General features: G+C 41.8%; 1 protein-coding gene across 2 annotated transcripts; it reads left to right on the top strand.

Annotated features, from left to right (window-relative positions):
- The first annotated feature begins 5,637 nt into the window (after positions 1 to 5,637).
- On the top strand, positions 5,638 to 11,910 carry LOC135505227 (RPE-retinal G protein-coupled receptor-like). Of its 2 annotated transcripts, none has more exons than XM_064924409.1 (7): positions 5,638 to 6,016; positions 6,475 to 6,634; positions 8,079 to 8,200; positions 9,750 to 9,903; positions 10,628 to 10,745; positions 11,351 to 11,464; positions 11,620 to 11,910. In XM_064924409.1, exons 1-7 carry the CDS (start codon positions 5,941 to 5,943, stop codon positions 11,764 to 11,766), a joined length of 891 nt encoding a protein of 296 aa, XP_064780481.1. In that variant the 5' UTR covers positions 5,638 to 5,940; the 3' UTR covers positions 11,767 to 11,910. The 2 variants fall into 2 exon arrangements, with proteins under 2 accessions (XP_064780481.1, XP_064780482.1); XM_064924410.1 differs by lacking the exon at positions 5,638 to 6,016 and adding an exon at positions 6,085 to 6,240.
- The last annotated feature ends 4,593 nt before the right edge of the window (positions 11,911 to 16,503 follow it).

Here is a 16,503-nt window from a genome sequence, read left to right as displayed (position 1 = left end):
AGCTGCCAGTCAGCATGGAGCAGCCAGAGCCGTCAGTCTGCCAGGATCCGCCAGTCAGCCAGACTCTTCCAGATCTGCCAGTCAGCCAGACTCCTCCAGATCCGCCAATCTGCCAGACTCTTCCAGATCTGCCAGTCAGCCAGACTCTTCCAGATCCGCCAGTCAACCAGACTCTTCCAGATTTGCCAGTCAACCAGACTCTTCCAGATCTGCCAGTCAACCAGACTCTTCCAGATCTGCCAGTCAGCCAGACTCTTCCAGATCCGCCAGTCAGCCAGACTCTTCCAGATCTGCCAGTCAGCCAGACTCTTCCAGATCTGCCAGTCAGCCAGACTCTTCCAGATCTGCCAGTCAACCAGACTCTTCCAGATCTGCCAGTCAACCAGACTCTTCCAGATCTGCCAGTCAACCAGACTCTTCCAGATCCGCCAGTCAACCAGACTCTTCCAGATTTGCCAGTCAACCAGACTCTTCCAGATCTGCCAGTCAACCAGACTTTTCCAGATCTGCCAGTCAGCCAGACTCTTCCAGATCCGTCAGTCTGCCAGACTCTTCCAGATCCGCCAGTCAGCCAGATTCTTCCAGATCCGCCAGTCAGCCAGGATCTGCCAGAGTCTTCCTCCTCTCCTGTGCTGCCGGAGTCTCCCGCCTGTCCGGCGCTGCTGCCGGAGTCTCCCGCCTGTCCGGCGCTGCTGCCGGAGTCTGAGGAGCCCCTCTGTCCCGAGCTGCCCCTCTGTTCCGTGTTATTTAGCAGGGTTGCCGTGGCTAGGAGGTCACGGAAGTGGACAAGGTTTGGGAGGACTACGGTGAAGTGGGGGCCACGTCCAGCACCGGAGCCGCCACCGTGGACAGATGCCCACCCAGACCCTCCCCGATAGGTTCAGGTTTTGCGGCCGGAGTCCGCACCTTGGGGGGGGGGGGGTACTGTCACACCCTGACCATAGTTTATTTGTATGTTCCTGTCTCTGTGTTTTGCACCAGATAGGGCTGTTTTCGGTTTTCGTACGTTTGTTATTTTGTTAGTTTATCATGTATAGTTTCCTTATTAAATAAAATGAATCACAACTATGCTGCATTTTGGTCCGCTCCTCCTTCCCACAACGAAAGCCGTGACAAATATTAACCGCACACTTGTTGTTTGTGTACATGGATTTTATAATGTTGTATGTTTTACCCCCAACACCACTTTCCATCAGTTTGTATAGCAGACCCTCATGCCAAATTGAGTTGAAGGCTTTTTTGAAATCAACAAAGCATGAGAAGACTTTGCCTTTGTTTTGGTTTGTTTGGTTGTCAATTAGGGTGTGCAGGGTGAATACATGGTCTGTTGTATGGTAATTTGGTAAAAAGCCAATTTGACATTTGCTCAGTACATTGTTTTCATTGAGGAAATGTACGAGTCTGCTGTTAATGATAATGCAGAGGATTTTCTCAAGGTTACTGTTACGCATATTCCACGGTAGTTATTGGGGTCAAATTTGTCTCCACTTTTGTGGATTGGGGTGATCGGTCCTTGGCTCCAAATATTGGGGAAGATGCCAGAGCTGAGGATGATGTTAAAGAGTTTTAGTATAGCCAATTGGAATTTGTTGTCTGTATTTTTGATCATTTCATTGAGGATACCATCAACACCACAGGCCTTTTTGGGTTGGAGGGTTTTTGTTTTGTCCTGTAACTCATTCAATGTAATTGGAGAATCCAGTGGGTTCTGGTAGTCTTTAATAGTTGATTCTAAGATCTGTATTTGATCATGTATATGTTTTTGCTCTTTATTCTTTGTTATAGAGCCAAAAAGATTGGAGAAGTGGTTTACCCATACATCCTCATTTTGGATAGATAATTCTTTGTGTTGTTTGTTTAGTGTTTTCCAATTTTCCAAGAAGTGGTTAGAGTCTATGGATTATTCAATTGCATTGAGCTGATTTCTGACATGCTGTTCCTTCTTTTTCCGTAGTGTATTTCTGTATTGTTTTAGTGATTCACCATAGTGAAGGCGTAGACTCAGGTTTTCCGGGTCTCTATGTTTTTGGTTGGACAGGTTTCTCAATTTCTTTCTTAGATTTTTGCATTCTTCATTAAACCAGTTGTCATTATTGTTAATTTTATTCGGTTTTCTATTTGAGATTTTTAGATTTGATAGGGAAGCTGAGAGGTCAAATATACTGTTAATATTTTCTACTGCCAAGTTTACACCTTTACTATTACAGTGGAACGTTTTACCCAGGAAATTGTCTAAAAGGGATTGAATTTGTTGTTGCCTAATTGTTTTTTGGTAGGTTTCCAAACTGCATTCCTTCCATCTATAGCATTTCTTAATGTTACTCAGTTCCTTTGGCTTTGATGCCTCATGATTGAGTATTGCTCTGTTTAAGTAGACTGTGCAGGAGCTCATCTGATCCTGACCTCTGCTCTCTGACCATCCAAGGCTTTGGGATCTACGGATGAAGTATGACCCTGGGGCCATTTCTAGGCTATCCAAGGCTTTGGGATCTACGGATGAAGGATGAAACTGAGCTAATGTATCACATACCAACTCAAAGAGCCTAGTCATAATGCCATCTAATGCTTTGACCCATATATATATATATATATATATATATATATATATATATATCATACATATATATATATACATACATATTGATATTGAATTTATAACTTGTAAAATTACATAGAGATATCAGTTGATATCTGTTTTCTCCATCTTGATGTACTGTACTTGGCATTAACACTGAAGTAGACAATTAATTTATACAATAGGAGGCTTGATCTGTTCCTGGTGACATGAATACATTAAACTGGCTGCTTTCTTTTTGATTTGTCATGCTCCCTGTATGACAATATGGTGTCGACTGTGATTGGTCATGGTCTGGAGCTCCCTGTATGACAATATGGTGTCGACTGTGATTGGTCATGGTCTGGAGCTCTCTGAATGACAATATGGTGTCGACTGTGATTGGTCATGCTCCCTGTATGACAATATGGTGTCGACTGTGATTGGTCTTGGTCCCTGTATGACAATATGGTGTCGACTGTGATTGGTCATGGTCTGGAGCTCCCTGTATGACAATATGGTGTCGACTGTGATTGGTCATGGTCCCTGTATGACAATATGGTGTCGACTGTGATTGGTCATGGTCTGGAGCTCCCTGTATGACAATATGGTGTCGACTGTGATTGGTCATGGTCTGGAGCTCCCTGTATGACAATACGGTGTCGACTGATTGGTCATGGTCTGGAGCTCCCTGTATGACAATACGGTGTCGACTGTGATTGGTCATGGTCTGGAGCTCCCTGTATGACAATACGGTGTCGACTGATTGGTCATGGTCTGGAGCTCCCTGTATGACAATACGGTGTCGACTGTGATTGGTCATGCTCCCTGTATGACAATACGGTGTCGACTGTGATTGGTCATGGTCTGGAGCTCCCTGTATGACAATACGGTGTCGACTGTGATTGGTCATGGTCTGGAGCTCCCTGTATGACAATACGGTGTCGACTGTGATTGGTCATGGTCTGGAGCTCCCTGTATGACAATACGGTGTCGACTGTGATTGGTCATGGTCTGGAGCTCCCTGTATGACAATACGGTGTCGACTGTGATTGGTCATGCTCCCTGTATGACAATACGGTGTCGACTGTGATTGGTCATGCTCCCTGTATGACAATACGGTGTCGACTGTGATTGGTCATGGTCTGGAGCTCCCTGTATGACAATACGGTGTCGACTGTGATTGGTCATGGTCTGGAGCTCCCTGTATGACAATATGGTGTCGACTGTGATTGGTCATGGTCTGGAGCTCCCTGTATGACAATACGGTGTCGACTGTGATTGGTCATGGTCTGGAGCTCCCTGTATGACAATACGGTGTCGACTGTGATTGGTCATGGTCTGGAGCTCCCTGTATGACAATACGGTGTCGACTGTGATTGGTCATGGTCTGGAGCTCCCTGTATGACAATACGGTGTCGACTGTGATTGGTCATGGTCTGGAGCTCCCTGTATGACAATACGGTGTCGACTGTGATTGGTCATGCTCCCTGTATGACAATACGGTGTCGACTGTGATTGGTCATGCTCCCTGTATGACAATACGGTGTCGACTGTGATTGGTCATGGTCTGGAGCTCCCTGTATGACAATACGGTGTCGACTGTGATTGGTCATGGTCTGGAGCTCCCTGTATGACAATATGGTGTCGACTGTGATTGGTCATGGTCCCTGTATGACAATATGGTGTCGACTGTGATTGGTCATGGTCCCTGTATGACAATATGGTGTCGACTGTGATTGGTCATGGTCCCTGTATGACAATATGGTGTCGACTGTGATTGGTCATGCTCTCTGTATGACAATATGGTGTCGACTGTGATTGGTCATGCTCCCTGTATGACAATATGGTGTCGACTGTGATTGGTCATGCTCCCTGTATGACAATATGGTGTCGACTGTGATTGGTCATGCTCCCTGTATGACAATATGGTGTCGACTGTGATTGTCATCCCTGTATGACAATATGGTGTCGACTGTGATTGGTCATGCTCCCTGTATGACAATATGGTGTCGACTGTGATTGGTCATATGGTGTCGACTGTGATTGGTCATGCTCCCTGTATGACAATATGGTGTCGACTGTGATTGGTCATGGTCTGGAGCTCCCTGTATGACTGTGATTGCTGTGTCTGTTCTGATTCTTGGTGTTCATTTTTGTGTTGTGTATATATATATTTTTCTATTATACAAAATGTCTTAATGACAATAAATGTATAACCAATATCCTGTGTACAGGTTGGGGTGACCTTAGGGACATCGCTAACAGAGTTACGTTCCGTGGAAGTCAGATTTGATTTCACCCACCAAGTTTAGCCAGACTGAAGGATCATTAAATGTCAACATGTTGCTTTGTGAAAATGGTGAAACCAATCATGCACTGGACCAGGGTCTCTCAGTCCTTTCAATATGCTTTGTCAGCTTCCAGCTAGCACTTAAAGTTACTGTAGGTCTATGTTTATGATGTCATGGATGGTGAAGGCAGCAGGTAAAGATGTAGGATCTTAATTTGATCACTCTTTTGTTGCTGAGCATTTTCCTGCATAGAGGAAATTCTAACTTGTAGTGTATTCAAGGTTTAAAAAGGCTTCTAAAGTTTGTAATTTATACTTTAAAATGTCAGACTTTATTAGCCCTATCGAAAAAATGAATTAAAAATATCCATTAATTATAATCCACATAATAATTCACGTTTCCTGTTGGTGCTGGATCATTTTCCTGCCGAGCAAACTTTTCTAGCAAACTGGCTCAAACTAAGATCCTACATCTGTAGGCCTACCTATCTAAATATATATTTATATGTTATTTAAACTTTATTTAACTAGGCAAGTTAGTTAAGAACAAATTCTTATTTACAATGACGGTCTTACACCGGCCAAACCCTAAGCAGGACCACACTGGGCCATTTGTGCGCCGTCCTATGAGAGATATCCTTCATTGCCATGTACCATATAATGTTTAGCCTACTAAGGATAAAGCATGTTCTGTGGGTTTAGAGTTCAGTGACGACCACTGGTCAGTAGTAGCCTATAATGTGAGATAGGCGGGCTCCTTATCAGTTGTTTTATAGATCAGCGAGCTGCGCATGCGCACTAGGTGCGCAGAAACCACTTCAATGAACACAAAGAAAAATATATTTTCGGAAAAATAAGAAAATAGTTCATATCCAATGTGTAGAATACTCTATTATTATCATTGTACCTCCAATTAGAACATTCCTGTAGGGATTGGTAAGGTTTTTTCTTGAGATAAGTCCTTGAATGCTTTTTCACGTGAAAGAGCCTTTATAAGGAGTTCAGTCTTAGAAACCTCTGGCACTTTTAGAAGCGAAAATAAACGTGGAGGAATTATCTGTAGTGTCCCGACAATTATAGTAGCCATTAAAAAATGGCAGCATACACATTACCGGAGGGATTCTCCGATTTTGACATGTTTGCATTCGGCTCAGCTCTTCTTGTTGGGGGTAAGTGAAATATTTTATACCAAATATGTTGAAACGAAAGTTGTTATTTATTTGCACTAGAGAAACGGCTGCCAGAGGATGGAGCACTGTGGGCTTTTAAAGGGATCTTAAATGGATAGGCCTGAAGAATTTAAAGTCGGACAAAACAAAAATGATTTGTCCCGAGAAATGCTTTGAAGATTCTTCAAGTAATTACAGCAATTTGGCAGCTTCAAATCATCCACGTATGTCAATGTGATAATTGCTATTATGTGCTTTAATTGTAAGATTAGGTTTTGTAAGGTCGAAATGTGAAAGTGAAATAAAAGTATTTGTGCTTAAAATTCAACAATTTCGAACATATCAATACGTGTAACTTGTAACTGAAATGTTAAACCTCCATTTAGTCTGTTTATATCATGGAATCTATCACAAGTTGTTTCCCTTGATAATGTCTTTCTTTCATGTGTGTGTTTTAGGTCTTCTTGGATTCTTCCTCAACGCCATTTCAATATTGGCCTATATTAACGTCAAGCAAATGCGAACTCCCAGTAATTTTCTTGTGTTTAACCTTGCTGTGGCTGACATTATGCTCAATATAAACGGCCTGATCGCTGCTTACGCCAGTTTATATTATAGGTATGAATTTTTGTTCTCTGACACTGCATTAACTCCTTTGGGAGGTTGCCTAATTTATGTGTACAATAGTTGTTGCAAAACATGCGTCTATGCATTGATCTAAAAGTGGTTTACAGAATGATTTGTGCTGACATCCTTTCTAGAGAGGCATTCAAGTAAGGCGCATGTATCATGTATTTCTGAGTAGCTATAATGGATATATTCTATACTACACAAAAGGGTGATTCCTCACGAAACTTGGGAAAAAATGACAATTTTTAAAAGATTTTCATCAAATGTAATCCATATAAGGGTCCCTTGGAGGATTGTTGACATGTATCTGACATTTGTATCTTCAAGCATAATTGAACATTTTTTTTTTAATGAAGTTTGAAAATTTGTGACATTTTGGCCTGACCCAGGTCTCCTTTAAGACACCAACAAAATGGGTGTCAAATGTAGCTTTTCTACTTGTTCTCTAATATGAGTAGTATTTTGATTTCAAAAACACATTTTATAATTATTGAAAAATGTTGGTTAGGGCAAATTGTTCAACATAATGTTGAACATCATATACTCTACGGGCATGTATACATTCTAGAGGGATCTCTGCTTGTTTTAAAGTTATGACCCATTTTATACAGAGAAAATGGTAGAGTAGGCAATGTGACCAATCATAGCCCTCCTTTTATTTGTATAATTTCACATTCTGCAAATCACCAGTAGAGGGTGATCATTTTTTAAATACATTTTCGCATTCACCCTGTTGGTAATGAATACTAATTGGATCATAACTCTAAAAGTATCAGGTGGAAATTTGATATGCCTGTTATAATGCAAAAAAAAACAATATTTAAAAATAATGTATTTAATGTATTTATATTTTTCAATATTGACAAATTAATGTACTTTATAACAAGCAGAACAAGAACAAGCAGCAAAGTTTCATATGACAATGATTTTCATCTACAGATGAAACCATATGGAGTCTTAAGGGAGGAAAGGGTAAGGCCAAAATGTCACAAATATTAAAATTTAAATTAATTATTTCTCAATTATGCTTTAAGATACAAATGTCAAATATATATCAAGAATCCAACCACCAAAAGGAACCTTCTATGGATTAAATTACGTAAAAAATCCTCTAAAATCATGGTCTTCTTTTGTTGCGTGAGTAATCGCCCATAACTGTAATGTTGAACAGTTGTTAATGTATGTGATTCTGATTTCATAATTCAACTGTAGGTGTATTTGATATAAGAATTTGCAGCAATTTGAGTCACCATGTTTATGCCTGATGGGAATACAAACACCAAGGCTGTGTTTAGACAGGTAGCCCAATTCTGATATTTTGTCAATTGTTTTGTTTTTTGACCAATCAGATCGATCTTTTGTAAATAATCAGGCAAAATATCGGAATTGGGCTGCCTGTGTAAACGCAGCCTAAATGTTCTCGTCACCCTAGACACTGGCCCTGGGGCCAAGACGGATGTAGCAACCACGCCTTCATGGGGATGACAGCAGTTCTGGCCTCTATCAGTTTCCTGGCTACCATCGCCTGGGACAGATATCACCAATATGTGACCAGTGAGTAGAATCCTACTGTACGACGGCAGGTAGCCTAGTGGTTAGAGTGTAGGGACGGCAGGGTAGCCTAGTGGTTAGAGTGTAGGGGCGGTAGGGTAGCCTAGTGGTTAGAGTGTAGGGGCGGCAGGTAGCCTAGTGGTTAGAGTGTAGGGGCGGTAGGGTAGCCTAGTGGTTAGAGTGTAGGGGCGGTAGGGTAGCCTAGTGGTTAGAGTGTAGGGAGCCTAGTGGTGAGAGTGTAGGGGCGGCAGGGCAGGGTAGCCTAGTGGTGGTGTAGGGGCGGCAGGTAGCCTAGTGGAGAGTGTAGGGACGGCAGGTAGCCAGTGGTGAGAGGTAGCCTAAGTGGTTAGAGTGTAGGGACGGCAGGTAGCCTAGTGGTGAGAGTGTAGGGGCGGCAGGTAGCCTAGTGGTTAGAGTGTAGGGACGGCAGGTAGCCTAGTGGTGAGAGTGTAGGGGCGGCAGGTAGCCTAGTGGTTAGAGTGTAGGGGCGGTAGGGTAGCCTAGTGGTGAGAGTGTAGGGGCGGCAGGTAGCCTAGTGGTGAGAGTGTAGGGACGGCAGGTAGCCTAGTGGTGGTAGCCTAGTGGTTAGAGTGTAGGGCGGCAGGGTAGCCTAGTGGTGAGAGTGTAGGGGCGGCAGGTAGCCTAGTGGTGGTTAGAGTAGGGGCGGCAGGGTAGCCTAGTGGTTAGAGTGTAGGGGCGGCAGGGTAGCCAGTGGTTAGAGTGTAGGGCGGCAGGGTAGCCTAGTGGTTAGAGTGTAGGGACGGCAGGTAGCCTAGTGGTTGGTGAGAGTGGTGAGAGTGGGGCGGCAGGTAGCAGGTAGCCTAGTGGTTAGAGTGTAGGGGCGGCAGGTAGCCTAGTGGTTAGAGTGTAGGGCGGCAGGTAGCCTAGTGGTTAGAGTGTAGGGGCGGCAGGTAGCCTAGTGGTGTAGGGACGGCAGGTAGCCTAGTGGTGAGAGTGTAGGGACGGCAGGTAGCCTAGTGGTGAGAGTGTAGGGACGGCAGGTAGCCTAGTGGTTAGAGTGTAGGGGCGGCAGGTAGCCTAGTGGTTAGAGCTAGTGGTTCGAGCGTTGGGCCAGTTACCGAGCTGACAAGGTAAGAATATGTCGTTCTGCCCCTGAGCAAGGCAGTTAACCCACTGTTTCCCGTGCGCCATGGATGTTGATTATGGCAGCCCCCCGCACCTCTCTGATTCAGAGGGGTTGGGTTAAATGCGGAAGACACATTTCTTTTTTTTTTTTCTTAAAAAATTTTGTGGTATCCAATTGTTAGTAATTACTATCTTGTCTCATCGCTACAACTCCCATACGGGCTCGGTAGAGACGAAGGTCGAAAGCCATGCATCCTCAAATGCGGAAGACACATTTCAGTTAAATGCATTCAGTTGTACAACTGATGAGGTATCCCCATTTGCCCTTTCCCAGTATGTGTTCATGTCATTTACTAAAGCGTTATTGATTTATTAAACATTTTATTTATTGATGTACTATATACATCTACAAAGCTACAAACATACTCTTGCAAATTCCAATTAACATAACTTTATTATGTTCCAGATCAGAAGCTGTTTTGGAGCACGGCCTGGACTATTTCAATCATTATCTGGGGGTTGGCCATCTTCTGGGCGGTCGTCCCTCTGATTGGTTGGGGAGTTTATGACTTTGAGCCCATGAGGACGTGCTGCACACTAGACTACACCAAAGGAGACATGTAAGCTACGTTTATATTAAAATGTAGTTTATTTAGCAGACAATCTTATCCAGAGCGACTTACAGTCAGAAAATGAAATGTGCGCACACCTCATGTTCTCTCTCATCTGTGATGCAGGGAATTCCAGACCTGAAGGTAATTTAATTGTAAAACAACAACTTCCTCACACACTGTTACCTCTAAACGTGTTGATGTTTCAACCAGAGAACCTACAAGACTTTACAAAGTCTAAAGTTTGACTCCCAAATACCCTTCTGTGTAAACCAGCTGTTGACATGACTGTTTTGCTTAGTCAAATGTAAACAATGGAATAACAGAAACTGGGATTTAAGACAACCAAGCAGATTACCTCAAAAGTAGGCTCTTTACCCCAGTTGAAAACATCCAGCATTTCACACACAGAAGGAGCACTGCCAAAAATCTCTAATGGATTGGGATTATTCATTTTGGACAATAAAAACAATGCTGTCTAGCAATGTCTCCCGCTGACTATGGTTGCAACATTCCAAGGTTTTCCATAAGTCCCAGTTGGAAGATTCCCGGAATCAGGAGGGAATAAATCAGGAACTGCGGAATCCTCTAGGATTTCTGGAAAACCGGGGAATTTTTGGAAAATTACCTGAATTTAGCAAAGCTAGACAAGTGAAGATACCCCATGTTTAAAGATGCACAGTATAATACAGTGTATGTCGTTATACCGTCCGTGTTCATTTCCATTCAACAGGGACTACATTACCTATATGGGGGCCCTGACGGTCTTCTACCTTATCTTCCCTGCTTATGTCATGAAGTCCAACTACGACGCCATTCACGCATACTTCAAGAAGATCCACAAGCACAGGGTAAATAAACCCTCCAACATTCTACCGTTAGAACATTTGAATGTTCTTTGGAACATTACAACGCATTATAATAATACCATTAATCTTTGGCCAGAAAAACATACTTGTCAATATACAGGGCATTCAGAAAGTATTCAGACCCCCTTGACTTTTTTCCACATTTTGTTACGTTACAGCCTTATTCTAAAATGGATGAGAAAAAATACACACAAATACCCCACAAAGCGAAAATGATTTTTTTAGAAATGTTTGCAAATAAATAAAAAACAGATGCCTTATCTACATAAGTATTCAGACCCTTTGCTATGAGACTCGAAATTGAGCTCAGGTGCATCCTGTTTCCATTGTCACTATGTTCTGTGTGGGGGTAAATAAGTCACTCTGTTCTGTGTGGGGGAATATAACAGTCACTATGTTCTGCTCTTTTATACATTATGTGATTTTGATATGTTATTGTGTGACTTCAAAAGCCAGAAAAGTCTAAACAGGATTAAAGTAAGTGTAGGGGTTAGAATGTATGGTAGGGACATACCAAGGATTCCAGATAGCTCTAACCCTTAAAAGTCCCATTCAATACAACTTTATTGACTGTCCTTGTATTCCAGTGGAACACCAGCATACCACTGAGGGTTCTGTTGTTCTGCTGGGGACCCTACGAAATCATGTGCATCTACGCCTGCTTTAGCAACGCCAGACTGGTCTCTCCAAAGCTGAGAATGGTGAGCAGTTCTTTTTCTTCTACCTTTTTCCCTTCAATTTTTTTTGTCTTTTTTTTTCTGTTCCTTTCTCTCTGTGCTTGATAATTCTTTAGTTCAATGAAATTTGAATTTTATTTAAATCTTTTAACAAGAAAACATCTTTATTAATCTCCTAGTTGCTTCCTGTTTTGGCGAAAACGAACCCTATTTTCAACGCGTGGCTCTATTCCTTTGGGAACGAGTTCTACAGAGGAGGGGTGTGGCAGTTCCTGACTGGCCAGAAGTTTACCGAGCCGGTCGTTGTGAAGTTAAAAGGAAGATAAAGGAAGTTTTCCATTCTGACATTCTAATTCTATGGTTACACTACTGTACAGGCCATGGAATTAGAATGTTCCATTCTCACATTATAATTCTATGGGTACAATGTACAGGCCATGGAATTAGAATGTTCCATTCTCACATTCTAATTCCATTCTAATTCCATGGAATTACACTACATTATAATTCTATGGGTACAATGTACAGGCCATGGAATTAGAATGTTCCATTCTCACATTCTAATTCCATGGTTACACTACTGTACAGGCCATGGAATTAGAATGTTCCATTCTCACATTCTAATTCTATGGTTACACTACTGTACAGGCCATGGAATTGGAATGTTCCATTCTCAAATTCTAATTCCATGGTTACACTACTGTACAGGCCATGGAATTAGAATGTTCCATTCTCACATTCTAATTCTATGGTACAGGCTATATCCAAACAACATCATCATCATGCACTCTCATTGCAGTAGGTTTCACATTGGAAGAATGGTATTTGTACAAGGTGGTGAACTTAATGTTAATTGTTTATTTAGCTGGCTTGGGAAACCATGGGTCCAATGTAGCTTGTCAATAGCGGTATGGTGGCTGACTCTCCATTCAAATAGACTTTGGGGAGAAGCACCTGCTATTAGATTGAAGGATGTCTCATGATTGACAAGACATAGGACACTCAGTGACCTACGTTGTAATACAAATACCACAGTGCTCTTAATGCCATGTTCATGCTGAGTGATTTGAAGGTAATACGACCAGAGATCAACTTAAAAGTGGACCAAATTTAAGGTTCAAGTCATGTAAATGTAATGCAGTTTTTTAAATATTTTTTTATAGCCAATAGCTTTAATTCTAAAAGTTTCCCTGATGTATCCCTCCAGCACTGTAATAAACACAGCAAGGTATTCTGCCATGCAGCCGCTCTTCAATCTGACTCCACTGTCCTTACTTGGAAATGGTGTGATTCTCAGCATGCCTGCTGTGCCCGTACGTACAGCTGTAAAAGGATGAGACTTCAAAAAAGAGCTATACTCTTACCGCACCTGGGTTCAATTACTATTTGAAATCTTTAAAATACTTTTACCGTTTACTTTAACCTGCCTGGAGGGCCAGATGGGCAGGGTATACAGTTTTTTATTTATTTTTTACAGTATACAGCTTTAAGGCAATCTCAATCGAGCCAGTATAAAGTATTGGAAATTATTTCATATAGTGACTGAACCCAGGTGTCATTCAGCCAAGACATTTCATGCTATGGAGGTTGTTGTGACCAAGTAGAGTTATTGTGTCACTTTTGGTTCCCGAGGAGTCTTAGGATTGTGTCCCTAATTACACCCTATTCCCTATTTAGTGCACTATGTAGGGAACATGGTTCAATTTGAAATCCGAAGACAAAAGCCGTGATGTGATGTAACCTCTTCAGAGTATAGCCACCAATCTTTCTGTGAAGAACTATTCTCTGTAGATACTCAATGTGGAGACAGAACTTTAAAGAAGCAGCATCATCCCTTTTTTAAAGGAAGTGGAGAAAACCACACAACACTGAATCCCAAGGAGGAAGTTTGTGAATGACCAATGCTCCCTAAGTTACATTTACATTTAAGTCATTTAGCAGACGCTCTTATCCAGAGCGACTTACAAATTGCGTTACATAGTCTTACATTACTCCAGACTATATGGGGATGTAAACTAGATTTAACCTAATAAAGTTTGGTGTATTGAATGTGTTTTTTTTCCTAATATAATATGCCATTTAGCAGACAGTGACAGTCAGGCGTGCATATATATATATATTTGTACGTTCAAACCATAATCTTAGACTATCACATTGTGTCCCGTTGTGTCGTTTTAACTTTGTCTATCTTTGTGTAGCAGACGCCAGCATGCATAACCTTACGTTAAAAAAAACACAAGAAAAAAAGTCAATCTACTCCATTGCAGTTGTTTGCAATGTTGTCTTTCTCAGTTTTGTCTCTACTCCCAATCATGTGTTCTGGTCCCAGGTGAGGTAAGCATGGCAGACATCAACACAGTGGTGTAACGCGCCAGCGCCTGTCACTGTGGCGTTTGAGCTGCTTAACATGGAGTCTCCAGTCCTGAAATAAACCTTTAACGAGTGGAGTGAACTAATGCAGCTAAGTCCCTGACACAGCCGCCTGTCACAGTAATCCTGTGTGGCACAGCACCAGGGCTTGTCAAGCCACATCACCCAATCAGCAGGGGTGTTGCAAATGGCAACCTATTCCCTATATAGTGCACTACTATGATCCAATACCTAATAGCCACCTATTCCCTATATATAGTGCACTACTATGAACCAAGACCGAATAGCCACCTATTCCCTATATAGTGCGCTACTATGAATCAAGACCTAATGGCCACCTATTCCCTATATAGTGCACTACTATGAACCAAGACCGAATAGCCACCTATTCCCTATATAGTGCACTACTATGAATCAAGACCGAATAGCCACCTATTCCCTATATAGTGCACTACTATGAATCAAGACCGAATAGCCACCTATTCCCTATATAGTGCACTACTATGAATCAAGACCGAATAGCCACCTATTCCCTATATAGTGCACTACAACAGAGTGGGGAATAGTGTCATTTGAGACGCAAACTGCAAATAGACAACAGCCTTCCTCCGGGGGAGGAGTCGGCTTTCTCCTAACTCACCTGGATGTTACATCTTGTCAGGTTCAGAGAACCCTGTTGACCAATAAAAAGGGACCTGGATGTTACAGTTTGTCAGGTTCAGAGAACCCTGTTGACCAATAAAAAGGGACCTGGATGTTACATCTTGGCAGGTTCAGAGAACCCTGTTGACCAATAAAAAGGGACCTGAATGTTACATCTTGGCAGGTTCAGAGAACCCTGTTGACCAATAAAAAGGGACCTGGATGTTACAGTTTGTCAGGTTCAGAGAACCCTGTTGACCAATAAAAAGGGACCTGGATGTTACATCTTGTCAGGTTCAGAGAACCCTGTTGACCAATAAAAAGGGACCTGGATGTTACATCTTGTCAGGTTCAGAGAACCCTGTTGACCAATAAAAAGGGACCTGGATGTTACATCTTGTCAGGTTCAGAGAACCCTGTTGACCAATAAAAAACCTGGGACCTGGATGTTACATCAGTTTGTCAGGTTCAGAGAACCCTGTTGACCAATAAAAAGGGACCTGGATGTTACAGTTTGTCAGGTTCAGAGAACCCTGTTGACCAATAAAAAGGGACCTGGATGTTACAGTTTGTCAGGTTCAGAGAACCCTGTTGACCAATAAAAAGGGACCTGAATTTTACATCTTGGCAGGTTCAGAGAACCCTGTTGACCAATAAAAAGGGACCTGGATGTTACACCTTGTCAGTTTCAGAGAACCCTGTTGACCAATAAAAAGGGACCTGAATGTTACATCTTGGCAGGTTCAGAGAACCCTGTTGACCAATAAAAAGGGACCTGAATGTTACATCTTGGCAGGTTCAGAGAACCCTGTTGACCAATAAAAAGGGACCTGGATGTTACATCTTGTCAGGTTCAGAGAACCCTGTTGACCAATAAAAAGGGACCTGGATGTTACATCTTGTCAGGTTCAGAGAACCCTGTTGACCAATAAAAAGGGACCTGGATGTTACATCAAGGCAGGTTCAGAGAACCCTGTTGACCAATAAAAAGGGTCCTAGATGTCCTGAAATGGATACAAAATACAGTTCTGAGATCATTTTTGTAGTGAGAGCAGAATTGGTGGAAATGACAGAATGCCAACTAGTTCTGGATAAATCAACAAAATGTTACATTTTTTTAGCTAGATGTGGAGTTTTTTTTTTTAAATGTAGCGATAAATTAGATCAACCCTGAACTGTAAAATGTAGTAGGGAGTTGTAATTTCCAACAGGCCAACATTGTACATAGTTTACCGCAGAAAACTTGGTAATTAACTACAATGACTATGATCCATTGCTCGCCTGCTGAGAGAAGAGAGAAACACCGATCGAGGGATAGAAAGTTTAGCAAGCTTGAAAATTCATGATTTTAGATATTCAGCAGTCATAAAAGTATGCCATATTTACTTTGAAGAAATACTAAAATAGTGATTTTGTCAAACAGCATAGGCAGTAACTCTAGTAACTCTATAGAGATGAGATGTTGACTTGGAATTAAATAATAAAGTCATCAAATAAAACACATTTGTTGAAAAAAAGGGTTGGTTCCTTTAAGAGGTTTAAAGAAATGTGACTGCTGTTAATTGTGTTACAGCATTCAACCCACATAATGCATAGCACATTTTTTTTTAAATGATAGAAATTGAAAAATGTGATTCTTTTTTTAATAATCGAATCGAAACTGAACCGACCTCAAAAAGGACTAATCGCTCAGTACTAGCTACAGCATAATCTATTTAACAGATGAGATGGTACGCCAAACTAAACAATGTGAACACTCTAAAATATATGGCCTAAATGGACCTCTATTCCCTATGTAGAGCACTACTTTTGACCAGAGCCCTATGGTAGTGAATAGGGGGCCATTTGGGATGCGTATGAAGTCTGAGGGGTTCATGAACTGACATTAACATACTTCGAAGAACTCAAACACAATTGGTAACTGCCTGGTACAGTACACAATGCTAACTACAGATGTAGGATCTTAATTTGATCACCCGGATGTTGCAGGAAATTTCCTGCACAACAGGAAATGCAAACGTATAGTGTATTCAAGGTTTAAAAAGGTGTGT

This window comes from Oncorhynchus masou, chromosome 18, assembly GCF_036934945.1.
Source record: "Oncorhynchus masou masou isolate Uvic2021 chromosome 18, UVic_Omas_1.1, whole genome shotgun sequence".
In the NCBI taxonomy this organism is placed as follows: domain Eukaryota; kingdom Metazoa; phylum Chordata; class Actinopteri; order Salmoniformes; family Salmonidae; genus Oncorhynchus; species Oncorhynchus masou.
Note: the sequence above shows the minus strand (reverse complement) of the source record. Positions and strands in the feature narration are given on the sequence as shown.